Source organism: Bos javanicus, chromosome 12, assembly GCF_032452875.1.
Source record: "Bos javanicus breed banteng chromosome 12, ARS-OSU_banteng_1.0, whole genome shotgun sequence".
Classification (NCBI taxonomy): domain Eukaryota; kingdom Metazoa; phylum Chordata; class Mammalia; order Artiodactyla; family Bovidae; genus Bos; species Bos javanicus.
The window spans coordinates 68,779,741-68,793,950 of NC_083879.1; the positions used below are offsets into that span (position 1 = coordinate 68,779,741).

At 40.4% G+C, this 14,210-nt stretch overlaps 1 protein-coding gene across 2 annotated transcripts in view; it reads left to right on the forward strand.

Moving 5' to 3' along the window:
- GPC6 (glypican 6) overlaps positions 1 to 14,210 on the forward strand; it is a 1,234,631-nt gene that overhangs the window by 1,107,769 nt on the left and 112,652 nt on the right. For both annotated transcript variants that reach the window (XM_061435212.1, XM_061435213.1), the window contains exon 5: positions 5,536 to 5,666. In XM_061435212.1, coding sequence (XP_061291196.1) covers positions 5,536 to 5,666 — 131 coding nt within the window. The remainder of the gene's footprint in view (positions 1 to 5,535; positions 5,667 to 14,210) is intronic.

The window sequence follows — 14,210 nt, forward strand, 5'->3', positions numbered from 1 at the left end:
CCACGCAGATCCTCTCACCATCTGGGCTCTGCAGCACGAGGAAGAGCCACCATCCGCTTGCACGCTGGTTCCAAGTCCCAGCGCTGAGGACTCAGGCTGCCCTTCACTGCTACTTTCTCACCTTGCAGTGTGTCTAAACTAGACTCCTAAAGGCAGCTGCTGTGAGCATAACCTTTACATGGAAGCACAAAATATTAGAGGAATTTTCTGAAAAGCTGCTTTTCTTTTTGTGACCCTGGGGAATCCCGTCATATATATTTAGAACAATGGAAAAGGGGATTTTGTTGGGGGCAGGGGTGATTATATTGTAAGGAGACATATATATTTTTTCTGTTTATGGTTGTCTGTTGTTGCTGTGTTGTATGGTCGCAAAGTCGTGTCCAACTCTTTGTGATCCCATGAACTGCAACATGCCAGGCTTTCCTGTCCTTCACTGTCTCCCAGGGCTTGCTCAAAGTCATGTCTATTGAGCCACTGATGCCATCCGACCAGCTCATCCTCTGTTGCCCCTTTATCCTCCTGTTTATCTGGCCCTCTGTCAACCAACCTGTTTTCACAAACAACTTTGTAATAGAGAATTTTAAGTCCAGAAAACCAGTACTTACTTTCCTCTGCTAGCCTTGCTCTCATTCTGACCAAAAACCTGGGTGTGACTATAATCAGTGCACACATGTTATTTTATCCAAATATTCCCACACAATTTTATCTGTGCTTTTCCAAGATTTGGAAGAATGCATGCATTTCTTTATGAAAGCAACACAGTGTTTCAGTATATTGGTATATATTATACTAGTTAACGATTTATCAACAGATAATTCAGTTAATAAGAACTTCTGTAGTTGATCAACACAATGTGCTGTGCATAGTCGCTCAGCTGTGTCTGACTCTTTGCACCCCTATGAACTGTAGCCCGCCAGGCTCCTCTGTCCATGGGGATTCTCCAGACAAGAATACTGGAGTGGGTTGCCATGCCCTCCTCCAGGGGATCTTCCCAACCCAAGGATCAAACTCAGGTCTCCTGCACTGCAGGCCGATTCTTTACCATCTGAGCCACCATTCTTTGTGTGTGTGTGGTTAAAAAAAAGAAACCACATAACATGAAATCCACCCTCTTAACAAATGTTTCAGGGAGCACTACAGTATGGTTAACTCCATGCACATTTCTACTCTTAATAATGGTTCTGAGGTTTTGAGTCAATCATTGAGTCTTCAAAGGAGAATCTAATTTTCCTTTGTAAAGTGATTTTTTAATGAATTTTTTAAAAATTAGTAATAGCCTAAACCAGATAGCTTAAAGTAGCATATTATGACCAGTGATCTAAATTAAAAGGAAAATAAGCTACTATATAAAATAAACAACATGATCTTACTATATAGCACAAGAAACTATAGTCAATAGCCAGTAATAAACCATGAAGGAAAAGAATATGAAAACAGTGCATGCATATGTATGTATAAGTGAATCACTTTGCTGTATACCAAAAGTAACATAGTGAATCAGCTATACTTCAATAATAAATAAATTTTTAGAAATCAATAAATATATATTTATTTACAGCAAAAATGTATCACCTTAAATTAATTTGTGTAAAAAGCAGATGAATCAAGATGAAAAATGGAACTTCAAGGCCAAGCAATCAGAATGAATATGGCCATTTGGTAACATGTTTAATAAACGGGATCATCAGTAGGATGGCCTATTTCCAAGGTCAAGGAGGCAAATGGGGTCAAAAAAGAGGAGCTGAGTTTGCAGATCCAGGAAGCAAAAAGCTGAGCTCTGTGGTGACAGAGGAACACGGAACTAAAGATTGAAATCACCAAAGAGAAACTCCTTGACTTTATGATATGAATCGAATGGCTTTGTGCCTTACCTATTAAAGGGAATGTCAGGTAAAGAGGGACTGGTTGAATTTAAACAAGAGAAACTTCTCAGAGATATTTTAGACCCCGTCATTGCAAATTGAGACAATATACTGATTCCTTATGATCCAATGCAAAGCTCGTCCTTTCTACCCAGAACACAACTGACTAAGACATCCGATATAGCTAATGTTATTACTGTCTCAACTCAACCCATTCCTGTTGGATAAATATTCCATGATAGGCCAGTACTCTTTGTGTAATGATTTATTCAAATACTTCTCTAAAACATACAATTAAGGATCCCATAGTTATCACTTCCTTTAACTGCATACAGTGGATGACTCCCTAGGGCCAATTCTTTTTCCTTTATAAGGATTCCTTGTCCTTCTATTTTAATAGCAGGAGACACCTGTCTAGAGAATCATGGGCTTCCCTGGTGGCCCAAATGGTAAAGAATCTGCCTGCAAAGCAGGAGACCCAGATTCCATCCCTGGGTCAGGAAGATCCCCTGAAGAAGGGAACGGCTACCAACTCTAATACTCTTACCTGGAGAGTTCCATGGACAGAAGAGCCTGACAGACTACAGTCCATGGGTTGCAAAGAGTCATACATGACTGAGAGACTATCACTTTCCTGTCTAGAGAAACTTGCTCATCTGTCATAATTAATCTTCATCAAAAAGCCTCTTGAAGAGTCTAACAATACAGGGGATTATTTTTATAAATACACAAAATAGATATAAAAACATAAAAGAAACAGAGCAACTTTCAGGGCAACTTTCAAAGCCTTAAAGAAAGGACTTTCTTGGTGTTCCAGGGACTTAGACTTCACTCTCCCAATGCAGAAGACCTGGGTTTATATGCTGCAAATAAAGTTCCCACAGGATGCAACTGAAAGATCCTGCATGCCACAATGAAGATCAAAGATCCCTGTGCCACAACTAAGACCAGGGCAGCCAAATAAGTAAATAAACAGACAAAAACTAAAGGAGAAGACATCTTTTTTTGGTGGGGGGAGGACTTGCCCTACAGCTAGCAGGGCCTTAGTTTCCCAACCAAGGATGGAACCAATGCCCTCGGCAGTGAAAGCAAGGGGTCTTAACCACTGGATCACTAGGAAAATCCACCAAAACATCTTTAATATCCAAATACTACAACCAAACAGTGTGCATCCTCTGTCCATTGTTGTTCCATTGCTCCATCATGTCTGACTCTTTGCAACCCCGTGGACTGCAGCACGCCAGGCTTCCCCATCCTTCACTGTCTCCCTGAGTTTGCTCAAACTCATGTCCATTGAGTCAGAAATGCCATCCAACCATCTTATCCTCTGTCGATCCATCTCCTTTTCAATCCTTCCCAGCATCAGGGTTTTTTCAAATGAATCAGTTCTTCGCATCAGGTGGTCAAAGTATTGGAACTTCAGCTTCAGCATCCGTCCTTCCAATGAATATTCAGGGTTGACTTCCTTTAGGATGGACTGGTTGGATCTCCTTGCAGTCCAAGGGACTCTCAAGGATCTTGTCCAGCACCACAGTTCAAGAGCATTAGTTGCCAGACTATTAGGTCATGAAGATCCAGAGAAATGACCACTTTGTTGTAAGGTTCTGATGTGACATTCACAAATAGGTCTGTGATAAGGGGGGGAAAATCAGCAAATTTGTTATTAGAGTTTATAATGAGTCTTTGTTCACACTTCAGTTTCCCATGTCATTGTCCATGAGAGTAATATGGACCAAGCACTGGGGGTGAGGATGGAAGCAGGACCTCCTGATTTTCTAGTGTGGCTCTGGATGCTTCTAGTCTCCATCATTCCATAGCAAGGAGATCAAGGACCCAGGTGTGAGGTCTGGCCGAGACAGCCTGTTGATACTGTCAAAGCTGATGTTTTTCACAAACCCTGGTGCCCTTTAAAGACGTGACTCTGCTTCCCAGACAGTCCTTTCTTACAAAAATTCATCTATCTTAAAAGGCTTTTCACTTGCCTAATTCATACCTACTTATAACCCTGAAAAATGTTTGATGTTGGCCTTTGGTGGAGCATGGTAGGATATGTAATAAAAATAAAATTTGTTTTCTTCACACCAATGCTATGAAGCAGCTACTATAAACAGTATGTTACATTAATAATATGTTACATTTAGAAAGCAGATTATACAATATCCGCACAGTATATTTTCAGTTGCATGCTTAAAATATTCATGCACAGAGGGGGAAAAAAACAACATAGGGCATATACCAAAGTGTTTATAGTGTTATTCTGGGAAGTGGGATTGTGGGTGTATTTCTCTCCTTCATGTTTCTTTTCTATATTTTCTAAGTGTCTGATGATAAACATGTATTCATTTGAAAGGGGCAACATTTTAAGATTGGTTTCCAAGTGCTTTACCAATTGAAAACCCTGACAAATTTTGAGGCAACATGTTAAAAGTCTAGGCTGTTCTGTCTTTCATTGTAGCTGCTGGTCTCAAATGGACAGTGTTAATTATATTTAAATTAGTTAAAGGGAAAATAATTTATTCACCATTTAATTATTCAGTCACATTTGCCACATTTCAAGTTTCAGTAGCCACATTTTCATCATACAGAAAATTCTATTCCACAGTCCTGATGGAGACAAGTTAGCAAACTATGCTGGTTACCAACCTGGGCCAATTTGCAGTGGCAAAGGAATGGTCCTCCTTATCACTTATTATTATTACAGTGCCACTCATTATAGACACTGGGAGAGTCCTCATCCGAGGTCCCTTTATGCACTTCACTAATCTTTGGCCCAGTGAGCTAGAGATTTCTCCCACAGTCATCCGGGTGTTAGTGGCAGGTTGGGAACCCAGAGCAACTCACCCCTATTTTATAACTCTCATCTCCTTATCATTGTGACGATCTTCTCCAGAAAACTAAATCTTCCCAAGCTGTACTTCAGTTCAGTATCATTTCATAGACATTTTTGAAAGCTTACAATGTGATAGACACAGTAATAAGCCTTGAATATGAAAAACCAGAGACTTCCCTGGTGGTTCAGACAGTAAAGAATCAGCCTGCAATGCAGGAAACCCAGGTTCAATCCCTGGGTTGGGAATATCCCCCAGAGAAGGGAATGGCTACCCACTCCAATATTCTTGACTGGAGAAAAACCAAGGAAGAGAAGTTTCTCTATTCCTAAAGTGTAACAAGGTGTTAAAAACAGGGCATGCTAGATAGAGTGACACCACCAAGTAGGGACAAGTCTGTTCTTGGAAAATCTAGCAATGCTTCCTCCACCTAGTTATGCTTGAGTCTTGACATTTGAACATCCTCCAGACTCTCAAATTTACACTTCAATAGTCTCCATGTTCTCCATACTCCAGAAGAAAAGAGATTAACTCCACTTTTGAACCTGATCTAATTTTTTTTAAACTTCACTTGAAAGAGCTAGGTATATTCAACTCTTTTAATTTGAACTTACTTTCTCATTTTGGGGCCAGGTTCTATACTTGTAAAATAGTTTTAAACCTTCAAGTGAAATAAAATACTCTTTTAAGACTGAGTCATCCATTCCATTTTGAACTATATAAAAGCAAATACCAAATTTGAATGAGTGATCATTTTTCAGCCAGTCATGTGGGAAGTGTTGCAATACAGGTTAGAAGCTGGAGTTCCCAGTTCTCAAATCAATCATGTTCCTATATTTTAACAGATGCCATGCTCTTGGTGGCAGAGCGACTGGAAGGACCATTCAACATTGAGTCGGTCATGGACCCAATAGACGTCAAGATCTCTGAAGCCATTATGAACATGCAGGAAAACAGCATGCAAGTGTCTGCAAAGGTATTTGCCTTAGTCATTTATCTAATAAGCAAAGGGTAGTCACCTAAAAACGAAGTAACTAGATACGTTGACTGGGATTGCAAACTCTAATATGTTGTCCGTGAGCTTTTCCTGTCGCATGACAAATTTGCTACTTCATTAAAACTGTCTAACAAAATGGCATTAAGAAAGGAAATAAGCTTTTCCTTTGCAGTTCCTCAATCATGAAGAAATTATTGGCTGCTAAAAAGTTTTAGAGAGCCCCAAGTATATTGACTAATCCCTCACATTTGTGAGCAATTTGGGGAAAAGTTGCTTTTTAATGGTTGTGATTTCTGCACACCCTCACCCTATTCTCTCTCTCTAGGAACCTCTAATTACGTCCTCAGCTGTGCAAACCAGGCAAATGTTCCCTCCGTTCACTCGTAAATTATTAAACATTCCATCTGACTTCCTTTTTTAAGACGATAATGTAACCCTCATTAATGAATCGTCAGAGGAAAATGCCGCTTTGTATAAAGTCAAACACACATTTTTAAAAAATAGTAAGTTTTTATAAATCAAACAAGACAGATTCTGGATTTTCAGCTGCAGAACATAAATATCAAGTGCACAATTTTTAAAATTTTTAGAAAAATTTTATTGGAGTATAGTTGATTTACAATGTTGTGTTAATTTCAGGTGCAGCCAAGTGAATCAGTCATATACATGCATATATCCGCTCTTTTTAAAATTCTTTTTCCATATGCGCCATTACAAAGTATTGAGTAGATAGAGTTCCCTGTGCTCTACAGTAGGTCCTTATTAGTTATTTATTTTATATATAGTATTATGTATATGTCGGTCCGTCTAGTGAAGGCTATGGTTTTTCCTGTGGTCATGTATGGATGTGAGAGTTGGACTATGAAGAAGGCTGAGCGCCGAAGAATTGATGCTTTTGAACTGTGGTGTTGGAGAAGACTCTTGAGAGTCCGTTGGACTGCAAGGAGATCCAACCAGTCCATTCTGAAGGAAATCAGCCCTGGGATTTCTTTGGAAGGAATGATGCTAAAGCTGAAACTCCAGTACTTTGGCCACCTCATGCAAAGAGTTGACTCATTGGAAAAGACTCTGATGCTGGGAGGGATTGGGGGCAGGAGGAGAAGGGGACAACAGAGGATGAGATGGCTGGATGGCATCACTGACTCGATGGACGTGAGTCTGATTGAACTCCGGGAGTTGGTGATAGACAGGGAGGCCTGGCGTGCTGCGATTCATGGGGTCGCAAAGAGTCAGACAGGACTGAGCGACTGAACTGACCTGATCTGATCCCAATTTTCTAATTTATCACTCCCCCTCTTACCTCCTGGTAACCAGAAGTTTGTTTTCTACATCTTTCAGTCTATTTCGGATTTGTAGATAAGTTCACTTGTCCTATTTTTTCAGAATCCTCATATAAGTGATATCATATGATATTTGTCTTTCTCTGTCTGACTTACTTTACTCAGTGTGACAGCCTCTAGGTCCATCCATGATGCCACAAACGGCATTATTTCATTTTTATTATTTCATTCATTATTTTGTTCTCTCTTATGATGGAGCAATATGCCACTGTACCTAAGTACCACCTCTTCTTTATCCATTTCTCTGTTGATGGACATTTAAGTTGCTTCCGTGCCCTCAGAATGGGAGAAAATATTTGCAAAAAATTATTAAAGCAACTGACAAAGGATTAATCTCCAAAATATATAAACAGCTTATATAGCTTGATATAAAAAAGAAACAAATAACCCAATCAAAAAGTGGGGGGAAGATCTAAATAGACATTCCTCCAAAGAAGATATACAGGCCAGTAGGCACCTGAAAAGATGCTCAATAATACACATTATTAGAGAAATGCAAATCAAAATGACAATGAGGTATCACTTTATATCAATCAGAATGGTCAAAAATTATCAAAAAATCTGCATACAATAAATGCTGGAGAGGGTGTGGAGAAAAGGAAACCTTCCTACACTGTTGGTGGGAATTGAACCTGATATAGCCACTATGGAGAACAGTATGCGCGTGAGTGTGTGTGTGAGTGTATGTGTGTGTGTGTGTGTATGTGTGCACACACGCCTGTGTGTGCTCAGTCATGTCCGACTCTCTGCGACCCCCTGGACTATAGCCTGCCAAGCTCCTCTGTCCATAGGATTTTCCAGGTAAGAATACTGGAGTGGGTTGCCATTTCCTTCTCCAGGGTATCTTCCCTACCCAGAGATCAAATCCGTGTCTCCTGTGTCTTCTGCATTGTAGGGCAGGTTCTTTACTACTGAGCCACCTGAGAAGCCCTCGGAGAACAGTATAGAGGTTCCTTAAAAAACTAAAAGTATAGCAACATATGACCCAGCAATCCCACTCAAGGGCATATATTCAGAGAAAACCATAATTCGAAAAGATATGTGCACCCCAATGGTCATTGCAGCACTACTTACAATATCCAGGAAATGGAAGTGCACAATTTTTATTTATCCCCACCCAGTTGAAAACAAATAGGACCCACCATAAGCAAAATTTAAAAGTTTGAAATGAGTCTCCAGCCTTTCCTTCATCACCCCTTTTATCCACACTGATGACCACACAATGCCCTTCTGTTTGTTTTTACCAGTCTCCCTGTTCTGAAACACTACCCAAAACTGCACCGGTCCTTTAAAGCTGATGATGGAGTGATTGCATTTTAACTGAAAGTTATTCATATAAAAATATGTCAGACAAAGAGCTGCAAATACTAACTCTCTTCAGTATTTAAACTCCTTTGTGAAAAAGATTTCAAATATAATCAAGGAGAAAGAGAGAGGCGGTGGTGAAAAATTGCAGAGCAGAAAGAAACCCATGGAATCTGACGAGGTCTCCTTGGCTGAGTGTGAATCAGACTAGCTTTGGACTTTTCAGGGAGCACTGGTAGAAAATAGGATGAGAAAGAATCTGGCCTGGGCCCCTTTCTCTCTCTTTGAAAGATGAGAGGGGCTGAGAGTTTCATAATCCTAACTTCCAGGTTTTAGTGCGCTTCAGTTGCGTCTGTGCTCAGTCACTTCAGTCATGTCTGACTCTTCGTGACCCCATGGACTGTATCCTGCCAGGCTCCTCTGTCCATGGATTCTCCAGGCTAGAATACTGGAGTGGGTTACCATTTCCTTCTCCAGGGGATCTTTCCCAAGAGGGATTGAATCCACATCTCTTGCACTGGCAGGCAAGTTCTTCACCACTAGCCAACCAGTCCATTCTAAAGGAGATCAGTCCTGGGTGTTCTTTGGAAGGACTGATGATAAAGCTGAAACTCCAGTACTTTGGCCACCTCATGCGAAGAGTTGACTCATTGGAAGAGACTCTGATGCTGGGAGGGATTGGGGACAGTAGGAGAAGGGGATGACAGAGGATGAGATGGCTGGATAGCATCACCTACTCAATGGACATGCTGCTGCTGCTGCTAAGTCGCTTCAGTCGCATCCGACTCTGTGCGACCCCATAGACAGGAGCCTATTAGGTCCACCGTCCCTGGGATTCTCCAGGCAAGAACACTGGAGCGGGTTGCCATTTCCTTCTCCAATGCATGAAAGTGAAAAGTGAAAGTGAAGTCGCTCAGTCGTGTCTGACTCTTAGCGACCCCATGGACTGCAGCCTACCAGGCTCCTCCGTCCATGGGATTTTCGAGGCAAGAATACTGGAGTGGGGTGCCATTGCCTTCTCCACAATGGACATGAGTTTGAGTGAACTCCAGGAGTTGGTGATGGACAGGGAGGTCTGGCGTGCTGTGATTCATTGGGTGGCATAGAGTTGGACACAACTGAGCGACTGAACTGAACTGAGTGCTACCTGGGAGCTTGTATTAACCTGTGTAAAAGAAAAAAACAAGAATGCTCCAAAGTTCTATCACCTATTGAAAAAATAGCATATTTGGGAGTTCCATGAAAATCTATTTTCTTTCTTTCCTGTGGGGGTGAGGGGAGCAGTTATCTATCCCTCTCAAATCTATTGCCTAGAAACCAACTAATGTTATTTTTTTTTAACTTTTTAAAATTTTGTATTGGGGTATAGCCAATTAACAGTGTTGTGATAATTTCAGTTGAACAGCAAAGGGACTCAGTCATACATATACATGTATGCATTCTCCCCCAAACTCCCCTCCCATCCAGGCTGCCACATAACATTGAGCAGAGTTCCCTGTTGGAGTAGGTCCCTGTTGGTTATCCATTTTAAATGTAGCAGTGCATACATATTCATCCCAAACTCCCTAACTATCCCTTCCTCCCAGCAAACATAAGTTCATTCCTCTAAGTCTGTGAGTCTCTTTCTGTTTTGTAAGTAAGTTCATTTGGTGGTTCAGATGGTAAAGGATCTGCCTGCAATGCTGGAGATACACATCAATCCCTGGACTGGGACAATCCCCTGAAGAAGGAAATGGCGATCCACTTCAGTTTTCTTGTCTGGAGAATCCCATGGACAGAGGAACCTGGCAGGCTACAGTCCGTGGTTGCAAAGAGTCAGACATGACTGAGCACGTGCGCACCCAGAGTCACACAGTCTTAATGTAGAGAAAAGGAGATGGAACGAGTTAGGAAGAAGAAACAAGAGGACAGCTAAGCTAAGCTCTGCAGGAAAGAGGAATGGGAGGTGGCATCTGATCTTGAGGACAGTATGGAGAAAGGACCAAAGCCAACTTTTAATATAGTGGAGGGGAGGGTGAGTAAGTGGCTGAAATTTGGACAAATTTAGCAGGAAACACCAACAGGATCTGCTGATGGAGTGGACATGTTCTGAAAAAGGTTTCATTTCTTCAAGGCAATGGAATTCGGAAACATGTAGTTTCATTTTCCATATAAGCCAAATCCATGAAATTATGCATGAACTCAAGTCTAAAATCTACATTCTCACTAGGAACAGAACCAGATGGCTAAATTTTTCCTTTTGCCAAAGAACCCTCAGTCATTTTTGATAAACAGTCCTGTCAAATTGGAAATTCTGAATTTCCAGTCTTTGGATGGAGTATTCACATAACCAGTGACTAGGTTAATTTCTGATAGAGAGCTTCTGGTCTCTTTCCTAAATGCAAGGGCCAGACACCCTGAGAGCTGTGAAGCTTACAAATTAAAATCACTTCTTACTCCAGGTTTGACTGGCAACTTCTCCTTGGAAAATCATTTACCTTATTACAGCAGTTACTCATGGAAGCCATTCCTAGAGTCTTGTTAAGTAAAGCAGCAGTGTTTATAACTGGCAGCTCATATTTGTTGAACACTTACTGCCAGGACTCTACTGTGCATTACATGGTTTATATTATGTAATATTTATAACAATGCTTACAATGAGATAGGTCTTCTCCCTTATTTTCCAGATAACACAATCTAAGGCTAAGAAAAGTTAGGGAACTTACAAAGGTCACACGGTGTGTGAAGGAGTACACAGAGGAGTGGCTGACTCCAGAGACCACGTTGCTCATCATTGCATTTTAATGATGCAGGTTCCTAAAAAGCCAATCCCACACAAGGGCAGGATTCAGCAAACATTTGCTGAATAGATCAAGTATTAAAGGAAAGTTCAGTAGCTTTCAGTAAAAACGTGCCCAAGACAGTAAGGAAACAGAGTCAGCAAAGCCAGGAGAATTCAAGTTTTCTACCTTTCTCTCTGATTCCCTTTGCAACTATACCTAAAACTTCTCAACATGCCAAAGACTAATGAAATATTTCTCTTATTAGCTCATTATTTATGCTTCCAACCCTTCCTAGGGTGTTAATAGTAGCAAATATGAAATTCTTCTTTTTCTCCCTTCTATCTGAAGGCAAAGATAAACACATTAGTTTCAGATATGAAATGCCCCTGTACTGCAGTGTGTGTGTGTGTGTGTGTGTTAGTTGCTCAGTCATGTCTGACTCTTTGCAGCCCCATGGACACTTCAGACTTCTCTGTCCATAGGATTCTCCAGGCAAGAATACTGGAGTGGGTAGCCATTCCCTTCTCCAGGGGATCTTCCTGACCCAGGGACTGAACCTAGGTCTCCTGCATTGCAGGCAGATTGTTTACCATCTGAGCCACCAGGGAAGCCCTTTTCTAATGCAGTAGTCATCATATATATAGGAGGGAATAGCTCATTTTTTATTGAGTTACAGTTGATATACAATATTATGTAAGTTTCAGGTATAGGAACAACTAAATTTTTGAATCTAATCAGTGAGATCCTGAATTAGTGAAATTACAGATTAATAAAAAGATCTATTGTCACATGTCTGTTCAGACTCAAATCTTGTTTTAGATCTGTTTTTTTTTTCTTTTTATTTTTTATTTTTTAAATTTTATTTTAGTTTTAAACTTTACATAATTGTATTAGTTTTGCCAAATATCAAAATGAATCCGCCACAGGTAGATCTGTTTTTAAAGGCATAGTCATATCCTTTTTCCTCTCCCATTTAGCCCACAGCTAAGCTGTTTGGGGATAAGGCACATGGACATTCCTTTAAAAAAATACATTGATTCCTTGTTACTGTTCAGTTGCTAAGATTGTGTTTGACTCTTCGTGAATGCAACATGCCAGGCTTTACAGTCTTTCACCATCTCCCAGAGTTTGCACAAACTCTTGTCCATTGAGTCAGTGATGCCATCCCACTATCTTATCCTCTGTTGCCCCCTTCTACTCCCACTCTCAAGCTTTCCAAGCATCAGAGTCTTTTCCAATTAGTCAGCTCTTTGCATCAGGTGGTCAAAGTATTGGAGTTTCAGCATCAGTCCTTCCAATGAATATTCAGGGTTGATTTCCTTTAGGATTGACTGGTTTGATCTCCCTGCTGTCCAAGGGACTCTCAAGAATGTTCTCCAGCACCACAGTTCAAAAGCATCAATTCTTTGGGGCTCAACCTTCTTCGTGGTCCAACTCTCATATCCATACATGACTATTGGAAAAACCATAGCTTTAACTATACAGACATTAGTCAGCAGAGTGATGTCTCTGCTTCTTAATACACTGTCTAGATTGTCATAGCTTTTCTTCCAAGGATAAAGCATCCTTTCATGGCTATACATTGGCTATTCCAAGTTCTATAATCAAGTACAATAGTTTGGTAATAACATTATGGCATTTATTTCAAACTCTTGTGTATCCTTTACATAATATTATGTTGTGTATGTTACTTATAATTATATAGGGAAGCCCCATATTAACATATAATATTGCTTATATGTGTGTGTGTGTGTGTGTGTGTGTGTGTATAAGACTAGGGACATTAAGATATTAAAATTTACTTGATTCCGTTTTTTGTACAAATAATCACTTAGTAACATTGACAATCATCATAGTTACTGTTGGTTGGGCCCCTACTATATTTCATTCAATAGACACCCTTCATGTACCAGGCACAAGAAATATCAGTTCAGTTCAGTCACCCAGTCGTGTCTGACTCTTTGCAACCCCATGAATTGCAGCACACCAGGCCTCCCTGTCTATCACCAACTCCCAGAGTCCACCCAAACCCATGTCCATTATGTCGGTGATGCCATCCAAGCATCTCATCCTCTATCATCCCCTTCTCCTGCCCTCAATCTTTCCCAGCATCAGGGTCTTTTCAAATGAGTCAGCTCTCCCCATCAGGTGGCCATAGTAGAGGACAAAACAAATTCTCTGCACAAACATCAGTCTCTTTTTAGATGCCTTATGTATTTATTTCAAGTCCTCTGCAATCTTGTAGAGTATTCATTTCCTCATTGTATAAGTAAAGAGTGTTATGTTTAGAGAGATTAAGTTGCTTATCTGAGGTCAGGAATCTAAGAAGCAACAGAGCTCGGATCACAGCCTAGAACTGTCTGATCCAAAGAAAAAGATTATCCCAGCATGCCACAGTTTTCTCAGTATGAATCTCCCCACCAGGACCAGATGCACTGCAGCATTGGAGGAACCAGCCATCTAAGGGAAGGCTGTTGCCAGAAGCCTGCTACTAATGATGATGCAAATGATGAGTATTTCTGATTAATAGGGAAACCTACTGAAGAGAAACACAAGTTGCTAGTTCTTCAAGCTCCAGCCAACACTTATTACATTCACTAAGTTCACAGTCTTTATCAAAGACAAGAAAGGGTCCTCATTATCCCACCACTTCTTTACCCACACAAATCAAAGGAGCTCTGTACTTTACAGGTTTGAGAAAATTCTCCAAAGGAAAGGAGAACAAAACTTGCTGAGTCTCTGCCTGTGAATTTCAGATGTGTTGATAATCTCTTTCCTCTCCTATCAGGAAAGATGAAGCTGATCTCACTCTATATAATTTAACTGTATTAGGAATAATTTCAAATGTAATCCAGGAAAGGATTGGTTTGTCAGATACAATCTAAATTAAGAAGGGAGACTTATTAAATTCCAGTTGAAACCATCCATTCAATTAATACTTAGTACAGACTAGGGCAGAATCTATTACAGAAGAGCAGCATGGCCTTCAGTTACTTAATTTTCTCCTGACAATTCTTTCTGAATCTACAGCTCAGATAAAGATGAAAAGACCTAAGAGAACAGAAAGGAGAATATAATACTTTCTGCCTTTAGCTAATGGGTCTTAGTTTCCTCGT